The sequence below is a fragment of the Cherax quadricarinatus genome, chromosome 76, assembly GCF_038502225.1.
Source record: "Cherax quadricarinatus isolate ZL_2023a chromosome 76, ASM3850222v1, whole genome shotgun sequence".
NCBI classification, from domain to species: Eukaryota; Metazoa; Arthropoda; class Malacostraca; order Decapoda; family Parastacidae; genus Cherax; species Cherax quadricarinatus.
The window spans coordinates 8,666,733-8,691,113 of record NC_091367.1 but is presented as its reverse complement, the minus strand read 5'-3'; the positions used below and the strand labels follow the sequence as shown (position 1 = coordinate 8,691,113).

The 24,381-nt window shown below is 38.5% G+C and overlaps 1 protein-coding gene across 6 annotated transcripts in view; it reads right to left on the bottom strand.

Moving 5' to 3' along the window:
• Arfip (ADP ribosylation factor interacting protein arfaptin) overlaps positions 1-24,381 on the bottom strand; it is a 79,713-nt gene that overhangs the window by 28,362 nt on the left and 26,970 nt on the right. For 4 of the 6 annotated variants that reach the window (XM_053798236.2, XM_053798239.2, XM_053798237.2 and 1 more), the window contains exons 7-8: positions 23,541-23,689; positions 14,549-15,522 (exon numbers count right to left, since the gene is read on the bottom strand). In XM_053798236.2, the coding sequence (XP_053654211.1) occupies positions 15,444-15,522; positions 23,541-23,689 (228 nt within the window). In that variant the 3' untranslated portion in view covers positions 14,549-15,443. Of the gene's footprint in view, positions 1-4,509; positions 8,253-14,548; positions 15,523-23,540; positions 23,690-24,381 lie in introns of those variants that run through there. The other 2 variants (XM_053798238.2, XM_053798240.2) reach the window with 2 other exon arrangements.

The following is a 24,381-nucleotide window of genomic DNA, read 5'->3' as shown; positions in this document are numbered from 1 at the left end:
TCACGGCTGTCAAAAGTTAAACGAGCCACATTGCTAGGGTATCGTCTCCGCCCACGGGCAGGAAGAACGTAAGTGTCTACCTTGAGGATTGGGAGATCTTGGAGTTCCAGCTGTTCAAGAATGTCAGTGCCACATGTCTGGAAATTTTGTTGAACTATGGTATGGGGCAGAATGACGGTACCACTACAAGAATTGAGGGAATGATGCTTTTCAATAGTTACAGGAACAGTATCGATATGGGAAAGACGAGAAAGCTCATGAGCCTGGGTAGCATTCTGTACGGTGACGATGCGCGTACCGCTCTTAAGAGCATGAAAAGAAATATCTTTACCAACATGCCTTGCCAATACTGTGGTCAGAAAGATAGGCAGTAGAGGAAGTCAGTCGTAAAGTGAAGAATTTAGTCCATTGGGCAGTCTGAAACTGAGCGTGGAAAGGTAGTGAAGGACGTGTCGATCTTTTCTGAGAAGAACAAGAAGGTGGAGAAGTATCATCAGCAAGTAATTGTCGTTGTCGTTTAGGCGTGGGACCAGAGTTGGTCCGACGTGGAACGGGCCGGCGATTCGAAAATTGCCGCACCGTAGAGGGAGAGGCCGGAAGCATAGTCAGAGGAGAGCGAAGGTCAGATAAATCGAAGGAGTCAGTCGAGGCCTCAGTACCTGAAGCGGGTGAGGAAACAGCACCGGCAAGAGGTACAGAGGCATGAGGAGTGTCTGAAGAGTGGTCCAAAGACGAGGCGGGGTCAGAATGGGGTGCGGTATCAAGAAGGGGCCTGGGGGTAGCAGGTTCATGGACTAGAGCTGCCATGGTTAGGTTACTTCTTTCTTTTTGTTTTTAAGAAAAAAAAAGAAAGAAGAAAAGAAAATAAAAATAGAAAAAGAATAAAAAAAGGGGGAACTGGGGAGGGATAGTTCCTAGGAGGAATGAAAGGGCCAGAAATCTCCCTCTGCGCCCAAGAGGACCTCAGCACCGCAAGTAGCGCAGATGCAGCATGGAACCCGTGCCATACCCTACCCATCATGCCAGTAAACCGGCAATCCGGGATAGCAACCTCACATCTGCCGAGCTACCTCGGTGGATAAAAGAGAGGGAGGCCAGAAATCCGCCACAAAGCATACCTCCTTCGGCCACCACCCCCGGAATCCGAAAGGTGGCTTCCAGAGATACACCCGTCGCCCGAGAGACACCCAAAGCCACCCTCCGGGATACCGGAGAGGGATCAGGACATCCCCAGGCAATCCAGATTCCACGGCAAACTACGCCACCGCCAAGAACCTCAACGGAATGGGATGGACCCTGGTACCCTTTCCCCTACCTAGGAACTAGTGTGCCTGTGGGAAAAAAAAAAAAAAAAAAAAAAAAAAAAAAAAAAAAAAAAAGGCCAAAAAGGAAGGGCAAAAGGGAGGGGTGGGGAGGAGGAGGAGGAAAGGAAAAAGGGGAGGATGGGATAGGGAATGGGGGATTGGGGGGTAATTAGGTTCGGTCTGAGGAAGTAGACCGACAGGTCTAATTCCTCAGACCAAGAGCCTCTTCACCATGCCAAGGAGCCCCCCTTGAAGAGGTATTATTCACAAATTCAGATTTCACAAGGATTCTAGGAATGTAACATTTGTAAATTTTAATTTTCAACTTGTATGATTTGAAGTGTTAAGTATAATTATGCAGTAATGTCTGGTTCAACCCCTCTTTTGTATGTTGGTGATTAATGATAAAAAAAGTAAAGGCATATAGTTTCTAAAAGAAAACAGAGTATAGAAAGTGTTAGAAAATCAAGTGATTAGATATTGAAATTGTTCATTTAAAATATTCATCTCAGTGTTTTATACATATGAAAGATTTACATTGCTGGATTTTACACATACAACATTCATTAAAAAACAGTTATGTGATATACTGTAAATTCTTGAAAATACAGTGTGTATGTATTATGATGTGATGTGGTATTAGTGGTGGTTCTCATTTTGTTCCCATTAGCAGTATCAATCATGCTGGCATAACATTAATATTATAAGTCTGAAGAATCATATATATATTTAAGTGGTTTAATGCAAAGTCCTTAACAAACATTGCTAAATAAGTACACTACATTTTAAAGCTATATTATTACAAAGTCATGAACATCTTCAAAGATATTTCTGTATTTGGTAATTTCTTTCCATGAGGAACCCATCATTTGTCTCTGTTATAGATCAATACTGTTTTCATGAAGATGCAACCATTGTGAATTCTTTATACTGTATGTAAAAAAATTTTATAATCACAATAGCTACAGTAAATTATCTAAATATGTTCTGGTGCAGCATACCAGTTACCACTAACAGTCATTCTTAAACTATTCTTTAAAATGAGATTTAAGCATATTGATCATTAAGAATTAAAATGGGAGAATTACATTACTCACTGGGCACATCATTCTTTCCCTTGGATGTTTGTTCTCATCATACTCTGCCCATTTAGCATGTCATTCTCTCCCTGGGGAGCTTGTCCTCATCACTTTGCCCACTGGGCACATAACATAACCTTTATAATATAAATGAGATTGAGTAAAATATGATTTTGATCACACTAGAAAGCTAGCTTAGTGTAAGTAAACAAACTAGTGGTGATCAGGGAAGACTTTCATGAGTGATCCTGGTGGATCCTGAGAGCTGAGAAAGGTGGATGAACACTAAAGTAATGCAGTGCTGCCAGACTGCAGATAAGTGAAATTTATCACTGGATTAAAATAAGGTACACAAAATTATACAACAGATGGCAGGGCTATTGTACAACAATTATTTATATAAATTTTCAACACTTGATCAGGAGGCAAAAAAATTTTGATGTATAACATTAAGGCAAATGTATGCCACTATTAAAGCGGTTTTAAATGATGTATTTTTTTAAGTTATTGGCCAAAATCATATATCTACAGAAGTATAGCATAATTACTTAAGAATGTTGTCAATATAAGGCTTAAAAATGACAATGAATACTGTATGTGTTGTTCCTCCCCCACCCCCTACTTAGTGACAAAAGATACACTAATCAAAACAAACTATTCCTTATACTCCCGTGTTACACTCAAGTTTTATAAGGAATTAAAGATGACAATATCTCATGTTGGAACAGTTCACCCAAACTTAGGAAAGGAAATTTGTACAGTAGTTTCCTAAATGTGGGCTATTTGTGAGTTGATGGAAATATTATGCAGGCATCCAACAGGTGATTGTGAGCATGTTAGATAGGAGTGAGTGGAGGCAGGTGGTTTATATGACTTGACATGAGCAAGTGTGAGCAAGTTAACATTTATGAAGGGATTCAAGAAAACTAGTAAGCTGGACTTAAAATCCTGGAGGTGGGAGGTATAGTGCCTGCACACTGGAGGAGGAATAGGGATATTGAAGTTTGGAAGGCCAACTGAATTATGTCAGCACACTTCTGGTAAGAGTGACCAAATGAGCGACAATGAATGTATTTCCTCTTTTTTCAGGTCACCTTACTGCACTGAAAAATGCCTGGTGTACTAATTATATAGGCATTATTAATATGTAAACATGGAGCTAACACAATAGGCTAAAGGCTAAAGCAATATTTAGAGATATATAACCTCTGAAAAACAAAAACAAAATTTAAAGGTACAATATTCACAGATTTCTGAGTTTGAGGGGACCTCAAGGAGCCTAATTCCCAAATCTGGATGTTCAACTACTTTGTTGCAGTCAGAGAATGGCAGTTGCCACAGGAGACTTGAATGGTCCTGAAATGCAAACTGGACCAGTGAGTCTGCAGTTTCTTTTCATTGAAGTCTTGCATGGTCAGGGATCCAATAAAAGATAACGTTTATTTGTCTGCTAATGATGCATAATGGTCAACATTCACTGTAAATGATGATAAGATGTAAGGAATTACTGGTTGAATTTTATGCAGTGTGTATTAAGTCTGAGATTACCGGTACAGCAAATGAGGCAGATATAGTAGCAATATGGATATCAGCCGAAAGAAGAGAGTACATTTCTGATGTAAAGGTTTTGGCCAGTTGCCATAGTCAACCTTTCAACTCTCAGGAAGCTCTCCATCAACTTTCTGAGCATGAACTTTAAACTGAGACTATTCAGCACTTTATATGGTAGTGAATATATGTAGTGAGTGTGTAGTCCCCCTTATTTACTATAACTTCAGCAGAGAGAGATGAAGACCCTTTCCCCCCTCCTCCTCACCTCCTAAAATAAATGAAAAATTACTTTCCAGAACAACCACCAAGAAGTAATACTGGGCAATTTCAATAGGAAACTCCATTTAATGAACTTCAATGTTGTACGTTTCAAGTCAAAACAAAGCCGCTTTTAAGATCTAATCCAAAAATAAAGCGGCACGATAAAACATTAAATTAACACAGCAATACTATAAGGTATCCCTCTCCTACTGGGAATATCTTACTAATAAATGAACAAATTAACTCAGTGCTATGTATAACACAAAAGGAAGATCAATAATCTTCCAGAATATGGGAAAGGATACTTCTAAGAAGTTGCAAGTTTCCTATTATTAACAATATTTCTGTGGCTGCTACAATTAACATTATGAAATGAAATGAACATATGATCACCTATACACGTTAATAACAATAGTATTCAGTTCGATTTTACTCTACTTCAAAATTTAAAGAAAAAAAAAAAATAGAACACATACTACAAAAACTGTGAAATAAAGAATCTGAAGTTCAGCATAAAAATAATAATAGTACAATAATACAGAAACTTAAGAAAATAATAAAAATACAGTGGAACCCCGGTTTTCATCCTTAATCTGTTCCAGAAGGTCGGTCGAAATCCGAAAAGGACAAAAACCGAAGTAATCTTTCCCATAAGAAATAATGTAAATCCAATTAATCCATTCCAGACACCCAAAAATATTGACAAAAAATACATTTTATAGAGAATAACTATAGTTTTACGCTCAGAAAACAATGAGAAATAAATATAAATGACTAATTTTAATGGATAAATGAACATTTAACCCTTTCAGGATTTCGGACGTACTGTACTAGTACAGCTTACGCACCAGGGTTTTTGACGTACACGTACTAGTACGCCTAAATTCTAGCGCCCTCAAATCTAGTGAGAGAAAGCTGGTAGGCCTACATATGAAAGAATGGGTCTATGTGGTCAGTGTGTGCAGTATAAAAAAAAAAATCCTGCAGCACACAGTGCATAATGAGAAAAAAAAATCTTTGACCGTGTTTTTGGATTAAAACAGCGACTTTGCACTGTATTTTTGTATGGTATTTATTGTTGTATTCTAGTTTTCCTGGTCTCATTTTATCGAATGAAAGACATATTACAGAACTTGAGATGATTTTGACTGGTTTTACAATGAAAAGTACCTTGAAATTGAGCTCAAAGTAGCAGAAATGTTCAATTTTTACCAAAGTTCAAAAGTAAACAAATCATGCCAAGCGTCCAATACACGTCACCTGGTGAGTCTAATATTCTTTCACAACAGCAAATCTTCTATTTTTTGTAAGAATAAAAATTCGAAGTGGAAAGCCAAAGAAATATAAGAGGGGCCTGGGGATGTGGCTAACAAACAGAGAACTTGTTATTTTAGTGCCAGGAATGTCTTTCTTGTTTATTCTGGACCCTATTTGGAAATTGGCATCTTTTGAAATTTGTGTGAAATTGGGAAAATTGCTAAATTCTGACCACTTTATTGGATAGTTGAAATTGGTAAACGAGTGGTTTCTTGTACTCATTCGATAGAAAAAATGGAGTTCTAGCAAAATGGTTATGATTTTTGTCGACTAGTACACTGGAATTGGCCGAAAATAGGACTCAAAGTGGGCAAAATCGCCGATGCGTAAACATCGTCGAGACCGCTAACTTCGCGAGAGCATAATTCCGTAAGTTTTCCATCAAATTTCATACTTTTGGTGTCATTATGATTGGGAAAAGATTCTCTATCTTTTCATAAGAAAAAGTAATTTTTTTTTTTAAATTTGGCGACCCTGAGAACAAGTCTGAAAGGGTTAAATCACTTTTACCTTTACTGAAGAGACTTATTGGCATATGGAAGACAGCGAGGAGGGGAGGTTATTGTTTGGAAAAGGAATCCCCCTCCATAAGGATTTCAGGTATCAAAGCCTCATCTGGGGTTACTTCCCTTCTTTGTCTTTTACTGGCACTAGGACCAGCTTGAGAGTCACTGGACCAGACATGGCTTGCAACAGCTTTGTTAGGGTGATATTTCTCCACCAACTCTTCAACATTCTAGCTACACATTTAATGCAGCTCAGAGCCATATTATTACCATCAACATACCATGTTCACTGAGTTTAATCATTTCTAATAATTACCTTTAGGTGCTATCATCAACAAAGCTAAAGTAATGAATAATTCATGCCGAGAATTGTAAACAAAAGCGTTATGTATTAACCCGTAAACGGTCCAAGCAGATCTACGTTCACGTGCGTAGTGCTCCAAAAGTAGATCTAAGTTTTTTTTACATATTTTCAAATACATGTATATATAAAAAAAAAGTAGATCAAAGTTTTTTACACGTTTTCAAATGTAAAAAAAAAAAGATCTACTCTTTTTACATATTATCAAATGTTGAAAAAACGTATATATACATTTGGACCGTTTACGGGTTAAGGGCGGTGACTGGGCCAACGCAGAGTCATATACATTTTCACTGATGATGGACCAGAGAAAACGTAAAGGCTAGCACACCTCCATAGCATATAAACACTGCATGTTTGTATGCTATGTAGTGTGTTTCTTGTATAATTTTGAAGAAAATATCATAGATTAATGAAAATGTCTATATTAACCTAAGACATTTAATGTGCCCAAGAGTGATTATTATTATGTATTAGTATTATTACTATGGTGTTAAGACTAGAGGGACACTCTTAGTGAACGAGTAACAAAGGCATGCTATATGCCATGTAACGTGTTTCTTCTATAATTTTGAAGAAGATATCATTGATGGATTAATGAAAATGTCTATATTAACCTAAAATAAGACATTTAATGTGCCCAAGAGTGATTATTATTACGTATTAGTATCATAAACGTATGAGCGGCCCAGGTGGACACGTCTGGTACAGACAATTTCCGAGTGGAGGTACGAAACCCGGGGTAAAATTTCACCCAAAAAAGTGATCAAAATTTTAATTGTACGATATCAACACCAGACGAAATCCGAGGTTCCATTGTAATAGAAGACTCTGTATTATACAATTAAACTGAAAATACATTTAGGTAAAGTTTTGACAAAATTTGATGGATTAAACCTTCCAACCTTGTCAAAAGTTTATACATTATATACTTCAAAAATTGTAGCTGGCATCTCTTCATAACCAACATATATTAAAATTAAATATTATTGTTGTAGCATCACTTTTTTTGTGATACTTGGTTTAGATTACCCCATATGCTCTTGTGCTACTGTTCACAGGATGGATATGGAATGCACAATAAACTAACTACTACTGGCAAGATCTAAAAAAAAAATCAAGCAATGAATAGCAGTAAACTAGTAACTTATCACTCAGAACAGCTCAACCATTCAGCAATATGATGCACATAATTGTACAGAGCAAAGAAGCTAAGCTTAAATCAAACTCTCTTGCCCTATCTTTAAAAACCATTTATATTTTCTAATCTTTATTATTTTTTATGATACTCTATATAAATGACAATTACAAACTATCAGATACAGTCTATTTTTTTGTACAAAAAATCAAGGAAATTTGTGCAGCTAACTATTGTAACTTTGTTTCTCAATACACAGCTACATTTCCAAACAAGTCAAGGCACAGTTGTCCTTGAAACAGGAATTAGCTTTAAAGTTCTTGTAATATGGGGAAAACAGTAAGGGTCATGAGAAAAACTTGTACTAAAAACTGGGCAAATAAGAGTGTGGCGATGCTGAAGTATGTTAAAACACGATGGTAAAGCACAGCAGGCAACACTTACTGCCACTCTTCTACTGATCTGTGGTGCTAGTACAAGCCTCTGCTGCCTGGACTAGGCAGATACAAAATGGTAATATGTATTGAAGTTCACTCTCTAAATGCATGAAGATTGTATAGTGTTTGGTAACACTATGCTTCTCATATTGAATAGTTTGAATGATTAAAAAATCTCTTACTACAACCCAAGGCAAAAAAACACAGTTGATCAGCTATTTACTGACTGAAGGCTTTACGTTACTTGGTTGGGGAGTTTAGGGAACCAAAAATAGTTTGAAACGTCTCTGGCACAGATCTGAAAAGGAAATAAAAACACAGAACTAGAGAAGAAAAACTGAGGAAAAAAGCATTCAAAATTCTAAGAGAAATATAATACTATACATTGTGCCATATAATAAGCCTAGTCTACATAATCTAAGAAAGACTGGCAACATGTAGTCTGAGTTACATTATAACAACTAAGTACATGTAACTTTTTGTTTTATTTTAATAAAATAATTCTAGTTAGCTGAATGATTTTCTTTTTTTTTTTTTTTGCTCAGAATACAATTCACCTTTAAATTAATATAAGTATGATCTACTGTAAGCTACATACTGGGCAGTAAGAGAACAAAAGAAATATTAAAGCAGTGTGCAATAAGTCATCTATATAATCCTAAGAATTAATCCTTTGTAGTACAAAGATAAAACATTTTCTTTCAATACTCTTTGTGTTAGGCCATTCATTTTTCTCAAAAGCCACACAGTACACTGTAAGGTCAAAATCTGAAGTGTATATATAACTGAGACTCAACGCACTGTGGTCATCACAAGATTGACTTGAGACACGAGACATATACAAATTATTTTACACTGAAGAGGAAGGTATAATTACCATCATATGCCTATTAAAAAACATCCACCAGTTTGATATATTGATAATAAACTACACCACATAAACAATTATTATATGAAGCCTTTAAACACTGTACTGTGCCCTGTATGTAATTCCATTTATCAAAGAAGTGCTGTGCCAGGTTTTGGTATTGTGCTAGTCACTGTATTAAGGTCAGTTGTGCTTAGTACACAAAACAAAAAGAAAGCTACCCAATCTAATGTTTTATTTTGTTCAAGTTTAGCCTAACAATCAAGTAGTATATATGAAAAAAGGGGTAAAATAACTTATGGAAAAATCTTGATCTCTACTAAAGCTGATGTTGTGTTGGAATTACTATATCAAAGTCAAGCGTGAAGCATTGCTTGTTCCTTACAAAAAAATCTAACAAGAGTAAGAACAGAGAAGGACTGAAATAGATCCTTCTGATTAGGCTGGTTCTACTCGCACCCACCCATTCCCACTTTATTACTTATTTATCTAACCTATTCACAGAATTGCATGGTGGTAGTAGTAGTAATCATATAAAAGTATTAAATTAAACCACAAAGGGATGGAGTAGTTTAACCTAACTCCACCCTCCAACAATTGTGGTTATTTGTACAGTATTGTAATGGCTGGCCTACTCGACAGTCAAAATACTGATGCAATACTACACATTCTGTTGAATGAAAAATAACCACTGTGAAAAAAATAGTGAATTTACAACTGGTTTTGTGATTTCTCACATTATCAAGGAACTGAAACTTTGATACTGATAATGTGAGAATTCACAAAAGTGCTTGGAAATTCACTATTTTTTGTCAGTGGCTAATTTGCATATTGTAATATCACCTGTTTACTGTGATCTTATTGCATTCTATTGATTATTTATATACATGAGATATAAAGAAAATTATTTCTTTTTTTTCAACGCATTGGCCATCTCCCACCGAGGCAGGGTGACCTAAAAAAGAAAGAAACACTCACCATCATTCACACATAATCACTGTCTTTGCAGAAGCACCCAGATATGACAGTTCAGATGTCACTCCAAACAATCTAAAATATATCTAAACAAAATAAAACTCAAAGCACTGAAATAAAGTTAGGAAGGATAAAGGAACACACTGGCTTTGCAAGAGAGTTGTATATTAGTGAAACAAACTGCCAGAAAGCACCAGTAAGCAAATAATTTGGGTAGCTTTAAAGATGGGCTGAACAGATGCATGAATGGTAACAGCCAATTCACTGGACCTTCCTAGCATGGGCCAGCAGGCCTACTACAGAGCTGCTTTAGTCTTGTTTTTATTCTTATATAGGAAAGCACTGGTTTGGGGGTGAAAACTGTAAGAGTGGAATGGTTATGTGAGACTAAGACCTGCTTAGCATGGCCAGTAGGCCTATTACAATGCTCTTTTATAATCTTCAGTGTAAAGCTTTCAATTGTTTGAAAATATGTCGACCCCCCCTCCCCTCCTTTTTATCAGTATGATGTATGACATCTTCAAGGTTGACCCTAAAGCAGAAAAAAATAATACTAATTTGAAAGGAGATGGGGTATAGTAGAGTTGCAATTCCTGTAATCACTCTTTAGAAGGCATTTAATCTTGTTTGCAATGTTTTTAACTAATATATTCAAAAATTCAATTATGACTTATTCTTGAAAGGAGTAGTAATACCTCATATTCATTAACATTTTATAATGTACATATCTAAAACAGTGATAATTAGCAATGCCATATGAAAATTAGGTGCAAAACAAATCAACAATTACTAATTACAGAAACACCATGATTTTACATGACCAGTAACAGAGAGTATTGGGATTAAAACTAATTCTGTATAGGGGTCATATAGCACCAAGGGGATGGGAGGTAACTAGGTCAGATTCAAAGGGAAGGGTACCTCCAGTTCTTTGGAAAATACACTATGTACCTCAAAGATTAATAATTTTGTACTACTCCCTAATCTATCCTAACACACTTATTATACATGTGTGCATGGGATCTACAACAGTAAATCATTTAAAATGTATTGTGATTCAACAAAAATCTGCTGTTAGAATGATTAATCATTCTCATTCCAGGCAACACACATCCCTGCTATTCAAAAGTCTAAATCTACTAAGCATACAGCACATCCACATTTACTACTGTACTTACTATATGCACAGGACACTTAATGCAAATACAAACCCTAACTTAAAGCTCTTCCTAGAAAGCTGTGACAGAATGTACAGACACAATACAAAAAATAAATACATATTTCACATCCCACGTGTTTGGGTCAGCCCAGCTTGGAAATCCAAAAATATGGAACTCATTAGCAGTCTTCTAAACATTCCCTATATACTAATAGCTTCAATGATATTATCAAAGAACACTTTAATATGATGTGATTCATTAAGATCAATTACATATGCCAAATTTACCTAATGCCTTTTTAGTGGCCTGATTCATATTTGTGCACTTCTTGGGCCAGTCATGCCTACCTAGAATGACTGCCACTACTGCTTTATTTTACTCTCTGCTCATATTAGCACTGCTTTTATAAGACAAAATATTATTACTCTTAGCAATTATAATGTACAGTATTAGCAAATTTATCCTCAGGCAACTAAACTTATTGATGTTATATCATTTAAGATAGCTTTAGACTAGTATTATTAAGTCAGCCCTAAGTTATTCTTAATTTGCCCAAAATGCATTGCATAACTAGGGACTTATCTATGTAAGTCATGATTATAAAACATTGTAATTCATAGATAATATTTTATTTTATTTATTTTATCAAACCCCCATAAAAGGGACAATGACTGTAATGAGAACAGCATTATATATGAATCCTTCATTCACTGCAAGATGGTGAATGAAGAACATTCATGAAAGTTTTGAGTTCTTACTGTTTACACAAAGCTAAAGTACTACAGACAATAAACATTCTATACATGTGCACTAAATAGCAATGTTAGTGAAAATAGTTTAAAAAAAAAAAAAAAAAAAAAAAAAAGCATATAGTGTATGCAATCTTGCATCATAAGACAAGTGTGAAAGGTGAAAGGATTACAGTACTTTACAAACATCATTACTGTAATATTACAGGCTAAAGTATAGGTAGAAACAAATAATATGCAGTTCAGCAAGATGCAACACGTGAAGATTTAGTGTAGCAAAGAAACAAAGTAGACCATTTTGAGACACATGAACCACTAACTCCCTCGCCTCACTCTCTACTTGTGGTGCTAGTTAGTACAGGGGGTTGGGTTTTGCCCATAAGTTTTAAAAGCAATACTGTAAATTATTAGCTTCATCATAAACCATTAGCAATGGCTGTGGTCAGTTTATGGAAAATGCTGAACATTACTGTCTTCAAGTGCCCTTAGCTCTATTCCTATGCAACATTTTCTCTAATATTTATATCAGTTTAGGATACAATATGCTATAATTAAAAATAAACAGAGATGGTTGAGAGTAAATTTCACTTAAGAAAATTGGACTTGCACTCTCGAGATTCAGTGAAAATGTGATGTTACGACATCACATTTGCACAACTCCATCTATATGTTAAAAAAACCATAGCGACATAACACATCCCTGTCTTTGTTCTAATTTCACTGGGCAATAGTTCCCCTACCTCCAACATACCATAAGACATGAGAATCACTTGCTGCATAAAAACTTTTAACTGCTTTTAGTAACCTATCTCCTATTCCATACACTTGCAACATCTGCCACATGGTTCCCCTATCCACCCTATCGTATGCCTTTTCCAAATCCAAAATACAGGAAACTGCTCTATACCTTTATCCAAGTACTAACTTATCTGCTTAAATGGAAACACTTGGTCTGCACATCACATCCCCTACCCATCCTAGATCCTCCCTGCAATCTTACTATCTTACTAGTAACCCTTTCGGTAATAGTTCTACCTTAATTTTTACCTGATACACTCAGCAGGCTTATCCCCTATAACTCTTATGGTCTCTCTTGTCCCTGTTTCTCCGATAAAAGGGAACTATTCATGCTTTCCACTAGTCCCCTGGTACCTCCTCCTCTCATGCATATATTTAACAAACACACCAACCACTACAACACTATATAATGAACAAACACACCAACCACTGCAACACTATATAATAAACAAACACACCAACCATTTCAACACTATATAATGAATAAATACACCAACCACTACAACACTATATCCACACCAGCTTTTAACATCTGTGTCTTAACCCCCATCTATCCCAGCCACTTTACTCCCTTTCAATCTACCCACCTTGTGCACTTTTCCCACTTTTTCCCTCAGGTTCCTCCTCATTCCTATATGTTATTTCCCCATGCCCCATGAATGAAATCACTTCCACCCCTTCATCACTAACATTCAACAACTCTTCATAATATCCTCTCCATCTTTCCCACCTCTTGCTGTAATATCTCCCCTCTTGAATTTTTAACTGCTAAGTCCATTTGCTCTCCTGGGTTTCTCACTTTATTAATTTCTCTCTCCAAAACAGCTCTTTTTTCCCTCAGCAAAATTTGCACACCCTAACATGCTATCCACACACTTATTCACATGGCCATCCACCACCCTCATTTACCCCTTACATTACCAACCCAACACACCCACCCAGTCACCCATCATCCTTTGATGAGTTCAGAATGTTTTTCTACTCCCAGAGCCCAGTCTTGGGCCATGCTCATTTGGTGCTTGCCTGGTCAGTCAGGCTGTTGCTGCCCCACTGACCCACATATCCATCACAGTCTCGTTAATCTGGCAGTTGAAGATAATTGTCCAGTTTCATTTGAAAACTTCTACAATTGTCCCAGCAGTGTTTCTGATATTTTCTGGTAAAATGTTGAATAGTCTGGGGCCACAGACATTGGAAGAGTGCTCCTGTATTGTGCCCACAGCACAACTCTGCTTTTCACTGGGTTTATTCACACCAGGCCACCGAAACTACCACCCACATGGTCACCATCACTCCACCTCGTTGCTTCCAGCTTTCACCCCCCCACCCCGCCACACAACCCTCAACCACCCAGCATCTCCAAACAACAGCCTCTAGCTCCTGCCTCTGCTATTCACTTACCATTTCCCACAACAGCAGTCCCCAACCCCCCACATTAAAAAACCCCTCATCCCAACTGCTCTAACCCCTCTTATATGCACCCAAACTCCTTTAACCCCTCCTTTATAACCCCTATACAGCTGCAACAAGTGGGACAACCCAACAATAAGGCACCTCTGTCTGCTAGGCGAGACGTGAATGGGGGATCTTGGGCTGATGCACATCACATTAACTTACAATTATATTGTTACCATTGCTTTTACCAATTTTGGGACCTACACTTTTTTTTTTTTTATTTTTCCCTTAAATTCTTCCGTTTAATTTACACACATTTTTTATTACACGCCCCCCCCTCCCCTTTTTTTCTAAGAAATATAACTACCATGTTATCCGACAGTCAACTGAAATAAAATAAATAAATGTAATATATATATTTATATTTATTTATTTATTTATTTCATCAGAGAAATCAGTAAGGGCCCTGCCATTCCAAAGTATAAAATTCCAATATACTATCATGCATGGCATCATAACCTGTGTAACAGACTTTGTTACAAGAACAATGACTTTCATAATCATCTTGGGAAAGAACCCATAATACAATACACAAGCAGGTAGGAATATAAGAGAATAAAAAGTAAAAGATGGTAACAAGAGACAAGTGTACATGGAAATTTTTATTGCTACATCATAAAGTGGGGACAAGAACAACAATTTGTTATATTCTTTATATTAGAAATAATAAGATGAAATCTAAGATTGCAAAACCCTATACCATATTAACATCTGGCAGGGAGATGGTGGGGTGCTTCGGCTTCATACATCTTAACCAGTTAGAAAATATGCAAGCTGCTCCACTCACCTGACTAAGCAACATTTTTAACTGCTCAGTGAAATGAGGGGAGTCAAACCTGTGTTCTGGTGTCTAATGCTCAACCACTAGAACAGTGTAGTAAGTGGCTGAGCACTGGATTCACAATCTTAAAGCTGCCAAATCATGGATTGGAATCCTGTCACTCCACTGAACTGTTACAATCCTTTACTGTATATATTTAGCACATCTTTTACTGTACAAACACACACATACTGTACATACAAGTGTCAGTGATAAGACTCATTTGATGCTTCACACACTTAAGAAGGATATGAAAGACTGAGTAAAGAAGCAGGCCAAAGCACCTGAGCCATTTACAGAGAAGAGATGCTCCTTTAACCCAGATGCTACAAATGTCATATACATACAAATCTTTAAAAGTGTCCTCATAAGTCTCAAAATGCAATTATTTGCTTAGGCTACACTATGTACAATTTACATTATTTTACCTTCAAATGGAATATATTATGAATCAGATACATATTATATATCAACGTCAACTGCCCACATAACAAAAAAAAGCTTTTGAGTAAATAGTTTTCTTAACCAGCCACACAGCATTTGTATAAAACAAAGAAATTCCTTAGTCGCATATTTATCGTGCATTCATTATTATTTTTACGTTTCAATGAAAAACGAGTAAATGTTACATCATAATTTTGGTGGCAGTTATAATTTAATTGTTTTAGAGAATGAAGTGGAACAATGACTGTTGTGTGGAAGTGGTTATCAGAGGACCCTGGTTCAGACTTGATTCTGAAATTCTGCAACAGAATATTATGCCTTGGTAAGCAAAGACAGCAATTTTGATTAACAGACTAGAAATTTTTTTTTTAGGTATCCCCAAAAAGGTACTTTAAAGTGATTGTCTGAATTTTTTTCTTCCTCCAAAATTTTTGTTTATAACTTGAGAACACCTCATCTGACTGGCTTCAAAATTTTTTGCTGGTACACCGTAATTAGGGAAAGGTTCGTGAAAATATTGGTATTTGTAGGTGCCCTTCTGTCAATGTTATGTAGACTATTCCCAGTTTATGTTTCTGTGCAATTCCCTTTAGCCATTTTGGAGCTACTGATTTTTATCTAAAACTTACAACAAATATTAAATATTAAGCTGAATTCCACTGTTTTTGTACTGTTATGGTTTACTATAGTATATCCTCTGATAGGAGAATAATCTGTACAAGTTTCATTAAAATGAATGTCTTGGTTTCCATTATATAAATGCGAGAACAAACCTGAAAATTAGTCTTACACACACTGATTTTTTTTTTTTTAGTCAACTCCATGAGAATTGCTTGTCAAATATTACTGAATGGCAGCCTTATGCTATTTCCAAGATTTGACTAGGTTCTGCTCTAGCATTTTTTTTTCATATGCAGACAAATATTCACTCTCTCTCACTTTCTCTCTCTCTCTCTCACACACTCACACTCTCACACACTCTCACACTCTCACACTCTCACACACTCTCACACACTCTCACACACTCTCACACACTCTCACACACTCTCACACACTCTCACACACTCTCACACACTCTCACTCTCACACTCACTCTCACACTCTCACTCTCACACTCTCACTCTCACACTCACTCTCACACTCACTCTCACACTCACTCTCACACTCTCACTCTCACACTCACTCTCACACTCTCACTCTCACACTCACTCTCACACTCTCACTCTCACACTTTCACACTCACTCTCACACTCACACTCTCTCACACTCACACTCTCTCACACTCACACTCTCTCACACTCACACTCTCACACTCACACTCTCTCACACTCACACTCTCTCACTCACACTCTCACACTCACACTCACACTCTCTCACACTCACACTCTCTCTCTCACACTCACACACTCACACACACACACACACACACTCACACTCACTCTCGCTCTCACTCTCGCTCTCACACTCGCTCTCACACTCGCTCTCACACTCGCTCTCACACTCGCTCTCACACTCGCTCTCACACTCGCTCTCACACTCGCTCTCACACTCGCTCTCACACTCGCTCTCACACTCGCTCTCACACTCGCTCTCACACTCGCTCTCACACTCGCTCTCACACTCGCTCTCACACTCGCTCTCACACTCGCTCTCACACTCGCTCTCACACTCGCTCTCACACTCGCTCTCACACTCGCTCTCACACTCGCTCTCACACTCGCTCTCACACTCGCTCTCACACTCGCTCTCACACTCGCTCTCACACACACACACACACACACACACACACACACTCACACACACACACACACACACACACACACACACACACACACACACACACACACACACACACACACACACTCGCAGGAACCAAGGATCAGATGAGAATGGTTCTGGTAGGGAGGAGTGGATGGAGGAGCAGTGGAAAAGGATGGAACAAAAGTGGGAGAGAAAATTAGGAGAGCTTTCTGAAAAAATGGAGAAAGAGCTCTCTGTGAAATTGGAAAAAGAGGTTGGAGAAGGAGACAAAGAATTGGGAGGCACAAGTCGAAACTGCAGTAGCCAAGATAAGGGTCCTAGAAGTTGAGATAAATAGGCTGAAGCGAGTTACAGGGGCAGTGACCAGAGAAGACACAGCATATGAAGCTGCGAGGCCGAACAGGAAGGAAGGAATTATGAATTATGCTAAGGTCATATCAGCCTGCCAAGGAGGGCCAAGGAGTGAAAGGGAAGAACAGCTGGTTGCAGATGGAGAGGGTGATAGGTCGAATGCTGAGGCACAACCATGCTATCAAGAGCCACTGGAAAAATCAAGGAAGAAACTGACCACATACAGGCAGGATCCAGAGTCACAGAGGGTGAGGCAATGGGAGGAGGAAAGGGCAAAATCAGTGTTTATCCATGGGCTTCAGGAGAGAGAGGAAAGGACACACACTGAAAGGCAACAGGAAGAAAAAAAGGAGATTGAGAAAATCATCACGGAAATAGGTGAAGAGATGGACGAGATTGTAAATTTTCAGAGAATAGGGGGGTACTCAAAGGGGAGAAACCGACCAATCAAGCTGATTCTCAGGATGGAAACAGTGCGGAACAGGATCCTCCAAGAGAAACCACGATTGAAATACTCGGAAGAGTAGTAGAGGGTGTTCCTAGACAGAGACAGAACACAATCAGAACGACAGCAGCTGAGGGAGAGGACAAAAAAGCGAAAGGAGCTAGGAAAAGAGACAAGGATGGAACCAGCAGAGGTCAGTCAGAGCAGAACAGAACAGCAAGGGCAAGCACACACACAACTATTCTCAGAACCATACAACCTATCACACCATCCCAACACACACTACAATCCATACCCACAGCCTCCACCCAACACCGAGCTATAGAATCCCACAGTATGCTACCAGGTCTCCCACCCTCACAGGCCCCCCAAACCACAGTGTTGGAAAGGAAACTGAAGGTATGGTACACAAATGCTGATGGAATAACAAATAAGTGGGAGGAGTGGCATGAAAGAGTCAAAGAGGCATCACCGGACATCATAGCTCTCACAGAAACCAAGCTTACAGGTATGATAACAGATGCCATCTTTCCAACGGGATACCAAATCCTGAGGAAAGACAGAGGGAACAGGGGGGGTGGAGGAGTGGCATTGCTGATCAAAAATCGCTGGAATTTTGATGAGCTGGAGAGAGGAGACAGCGGAAAAGAAAGCGATTACATAGCGGGAACGCTTCACTCTGGAGGTCCCAAGGTGGTAATAGCAGTGATGTATAACCCACCACAGAACAGCAGGAGGCCAAGGCAAGAGTACGACGAGAGCAATAGAGCGATGGTTGACACACTGGCTAGAGTGGCCAGAAGAGCTCATGCATGCAGGGCAAAGCTCCTGATCATGGGTGACTTTAACCACAAGGAGATCGATTGGGAGAACTTGGACCCGCATGGGGGCCAAGATACATGGAGGGCTAAGATGATGGAGGTGGTACTGGAAAACTTCATGTACCAACACGTAAGGGACACTACAAGAGAGAGAGGAGAGGATGAACCAGCAAGGCTGGACTTAGTATTCACCTTGAGTAGTGCAGATATCGAGGACATCACATGTGAAAGACCCCTTGGGGCCAGTGACCATGTGGTTTTAAGCTTCGAATACACAGTAGAGCTACAAGCAGAGGAAGAAGCAGGAAGGCCAGGACGAATGAAGCCAAACTACAAGAAAGGGGACTACACAGGAATGAGGAACTTCCTGAATGGGGTTCAGTGGGACAGAGAACTGGCAGGGAAGCCAGTTAATGAGATGATGGAATATGTAGCAACAAAATGCAAGGAGGCTGAGGAGAGGTTTGTACCCAAGGGTAACAGGAATAATGAAAAAGCCAGGATGAGCCCATGGTTTACCCAAAGGTGCAGGGAGGAAAAAACCAAGTGTGCTAGGGAATGGAAGAAATATAGAAGGCAAAGGACCCAGGAGAATAAGGAGAGCAGTCGTAGAGCCAGAAACGAATATGCACAGATAAGAAGGGAGGCCCAAAGACAATATGAAAATGACATAGCAGCGAAAGCCAAATCTGACCCGAAACTGTTGTACAGCCACATCATGAGGATAACAACAGTCAAGGACCAGGTAATCAGGCTAAGGAAGGAAGGAGGAGAGACAACAAGAAATGACCGTGAAGTATGTGAGGAACTCAACAAGAGATTCAAAGAAGTGTTCACAGAGGAGACAGAAGGGGCTCCAGAAAGACGGAGAGGTGGGGCACACCACCATGTGCTGGACACAGTGCACACAACAGAGGAAGAAGTGAAGAGGCTTCTGAGTGAGCTAGATACCTCAAAGGCAATGGGGCCAGATAACAGCTCCCCATGGGTATTGAGAGAGGGAGCAGAGGCGCTATGTGTACCCCTAACAACAATATTCAATACATCTATCGAAACAGGGAGATTGCCTGAGGCATGGAAGACAGCAAATGTAGTCCCAATCTTTAAAAAAGGAGACAGACATGAAGCATTAAACTACAGACCAGTGTCACTGACATGTATAGTATGCAAAATCGTGGAGAAGATTATCAGGAGAAGAGTGGTGGAACACCTAGAAAGGAACGATCTCATCAACAGCAGCCAACATGGTTTCAGGGACGGGAAATCCTGTGTCACAAACATACTGGAGTTCTATGACATGGTGACAGCAGTAAGACAAGAGAGAGAGGGGTGGGTGGATTGCATATTCTTGGACTGCAAGAAGGCGTTTGACACAGTTCCACACAAGAGATTGGTGCAAAAACTGGAGGACCAAGCAGGGATAACAGGGAAAGCACTACAATGGATCAGGGAATACTTGTCAGGAAGACAGCAGCGAGTCATGTTACGTGGCGAGGTGTCAGAGTGGGCACCTGTGACCAGCGGGGTCCCACATGGGTCAGTCCTAGGACCAGTGCTGTTTCTTGTATTTGTGAATGACATGACGGAAGGAATAGACTCTGAGGTGTCCCTGTTTGCAGATGACGTGAAGTTGATGAGAAGAATTCACTCGATCAAAGACCAGGCAGAACTACAAAGGGATCTGGACAGGCTGCAGACCTGGTCCAGCAATTGGCTCCTGGAGTTCAATCCCACCAAGTGCAAAGTCATGAAGATTGGGGAAGGGCAAAGAAGACCGCAGACGGAGTACAGTCTAGGGGGCCAGAGACTACACACCTCACTCAAGGAAAAAGATCTTGGGGTAAGTATAACACCAGGCACATCTCCTGAAGCGCACATCAACCAAATAACTGCTGCAGCATATGGGCGCCTAGCAAACCTCAGAACAGCATTCCGACATCTTAATAAGGAGTCATTCAGGACCCTGTACACCGTGTACGTTAGGCCCATATTGGAGTATGCGGCACCAGTTTGGAACCCACACCTAGCCAAGCACGTAAAGAAACTAGAGGAAGTGCAAAGGTTTGCAACAAGACTAGTCCCAGAGCTAAGAGGTATGTCCTACGAGGAGAGGTTAAGGGAAATCAACCTGACGACACTGGAGGACAGGAGAGATAGGGGGGACATGATAACGACATACAAAATACTGAGAGGAATTGACAAGGTGGACAAAGACAGGATGTTCCAGAGATTGGACACAGTAACAAGGGGACACAGTTGGAAGTTGAAGATGCAGATGAATCACAAGGATGTTAGGAAGTATTTCTTCAGCCACAGAGTAGTCAGTAAGTGGAATAGTTTGGGAAGCGATGTAGTGGAGACAGGATCCATACATAGCTTTAAGCAGAGGTATGATAAAGCTCACGGCTCAGGGAGAGTGACCTAGTAGCGATCAGTGAAGAGGCGGGGCCAGGAGCTCGGACTTGACCCCCGCAACCTCAACTAGGTGAGTACAACTAGGTGAGTACACACACACACACACACACACACAAATATCAACATATACAAAGAAGCATACACACACACAATGTATACATACATTGCACACAAAAGAAATCTTTCACAACATAGAAATGGTTGACATTTTCCCATTTTACATAAATATTAGTAAAAGAAGCAATGAAGTAAAGAACTGAATACTTTCTTTATTCTTGTAAACTAATGTTAGCTCATTACATTTTTAGCTTTAATTACTGCTAAATTCTTTAAGGCAAACTACTAAAAATCCTGGAAATAATCATTGTCCATAGTGATCCAAATTTTCTTCAGTTCACCAGGGCCATAACATAAGCCTTCTCTTCCATACTAAGAAATGCACATGCATGTCAGTGGCTTTCTTTTGTGCGGAACAATATTTTATTATATATAAACTACATTTTTATAACACACAAAGAAATAAAATTTGTTTGTTTATGATAAACAAGGCCTCATATCTATCACTGATAGCTAAAATATAAGCTGTCAAACAATCCAACAGGAAATTCCAAAATGGTGATCAAGAGTGCATCAAAATGCAGCCACCTACAGCAACTCCATCGAGGTAACTGAGGGCAAGCAAAGGGCGGATATCGCTAATACAATATATGTCCGAGCGTTTGAACATATCAAAAAGTAACTTGGCCCAAAGGTTGTCTAATGCAAGAGAAAACAACGAAACATTGAAATTCCTTGATTTTGCGTTTCCAGGTAATGATTTCTTTTGCAGGCACTGTATGTACCCATACATATGCATGCAAACATATGTACATACATACAAAAACTTGGAGTATTGGTATCGGTGGGTATTGGCATATTTTGATGGTATCAGTATAGATACCAGTATTGGTGGGTATCGGCCTAAAACTATCAGCAAAAAACTTTGATACTGTCCTATCCCTTACAATAACATAGGCACATGCATACATACACACAAACACCTACATGCACACATGAATATACATTTTTATATTTTGCTTCTATGGAATTTATTACCACCCTGCATTGTTCCTTTTGTTTGCACTGAGGTAGAGGGGGGCTGAGCTTATAAGATAGTATAGTGATGCCTTTTGAGGATTGCATGACTATAACAAGTCTAGTATTATTAGTGTTTAACTGGGTTCTGTTCTAGTCTCATTTTATCATACATGCATTCGTAAGACCATAAGCATACATACTCTTATGCATACATATAATGAATATATGCATACATGCCTTGGTGGGAAATGGCCGATGTGTTAAAAAATGCATACATGCATATATATATACATATATAAGCATATGTTTACCTATGTACAAATATACAGTCATCTGTACACACAAATACACATGCATATACAGGAGGGCCCCGCTTATACAGCAGGTTAGGTTCCGGGCTACTGCTGTAAAAAAAAAAAAATCACTGTAAAGTGAAACATGGCCTTTTTTTTCACTTTCAAATGCATATAAAAATCTGATAACACGTTTACACTATCATATATTAAGTGAGTAATAGAGTTAGTCCTAAAAAAATGCATATACAGTACACATATTACATACTTAAAATATTTTTGTCCTTAGCTCATAGTGAATATATTTATTTTAAGAAATCTAAACAAATGAAGACTGGGTATAACTGAAAACCACTGTATTTGTAAAATGCCATAAAGCATGGCCTGCCTGTATATGCAAGAACATACATACATGCATAAATACATACACACACACATTTTTATATTTTGCTGCACTAGAATTTCATGACCGCCCTGCACTATTCCTTTTGTGTGCATTGAGGTAGACGGGACTGAGCTTATGGGATACTTTTCTCACATCACGAAGTGACCAAAACATGGCTATTTTGTTCAGTCTCACTTAATGGAAGAGAAACAGTGTGTTTATTTAAGCTGCAAATATTTCTTACAGGTAAATACAAAACTTCTTCAGTCATGTTTAAATTAAATATTGAAACATTTTCTCAATTCTGGAGGGTATTTTGAAAAGTAATATACATATTGAAACCTTGAGTGTTCTGTAAATATAACTGAAAAATATTTCCATAAAGATAAAATGGACATGCTAAAATTAATTTGTTGCTTTTCAAATTATAAAATACGACTAAGGAATCCCCCAGAGGTATTCCAGTGCAGGAGGACCCTGCATATACAGCATCTTCTTTGCATTGTTCTACGTTTCTGTTGGCTTCAAACTGAGCTATTGTTCATTATGTTCTGCCCATCGGCGAGTGGAACAATGTCTCAATTGAAAGCCAATAAAAATGTGAAACACTGAAAATAGGTGCTGTATATGCAGGGCCCTCCTGTATTTCACAAAAGAAAATGTATGACTAGAATGCAAAGCAAACAGTGCAAAATTTGAAAGAATGCCAAAGGAAGCCCTGAAGAATGCAGTGAGCATAAAGCATTAAGACATGGCAGGAATAACTCACTGCTCCAACCATGACGGAGGTGCGGTGTTAGGGCTGCGTAGTTTAATGTTGAACTGTTTAAGGGTGGCTTCCAGAGCAGTCTGGTTGCCACTAAAGTATGCAGATACTGCATTGTGGAACAATAGTAACTGCTTATGCATTACTTTCACCTGCAAAAAATGAAATATGTAAGAACTCTGAAAATTAGATATTAGTTTCTTTTATTCTTAGCTGTTTTTTACTAGCCTTACTATATTGCTAAAATATTAACATGCACAATAAATACATCAATGTGTTCTCTTCTTTTGGTCACTGCCTTGGTGGGAGATGGCTGTAGTATTCAAAAAATATGTGTATATAAACACACACACACACAAATTCTAGACATTTCTACATGGGTATAGTACAATTATACCCAAATAGGTACAACACTTGAGAAGCGCATGGATATGATAAATTGGCACAGTTAGTTAGGACAACAGATTTAGCTAACACTGCTAGCTAGGGCCAGTGATTTGGTTAACAGTGTACAGACAGACTTTCCTGCTTTCCTTAATTTTTCTACACTAAAATCGTATAATGAGTTACCACTGGTCTGCTAGCATACTGCAGAATATGCTGCAAGAATTCTTGCTTTTTTCTTATCCTTTAAAATTTACAATTTTCTTTTAATACTCCCTTTAAAACTTTAGAAGTGTACATATCTTTCTATGAATCCTTCTCAAACAAACACTATTCTTCCTCTTCAATTTATCTTGTTTTATTTACTGTACCTCATAAAACAAAATTTCCAATTTCTAACATACCAAATTTTAAGCCTTTAAGCAGAAGTATCATTAAAAACAGGCACATCTTGGGAGAG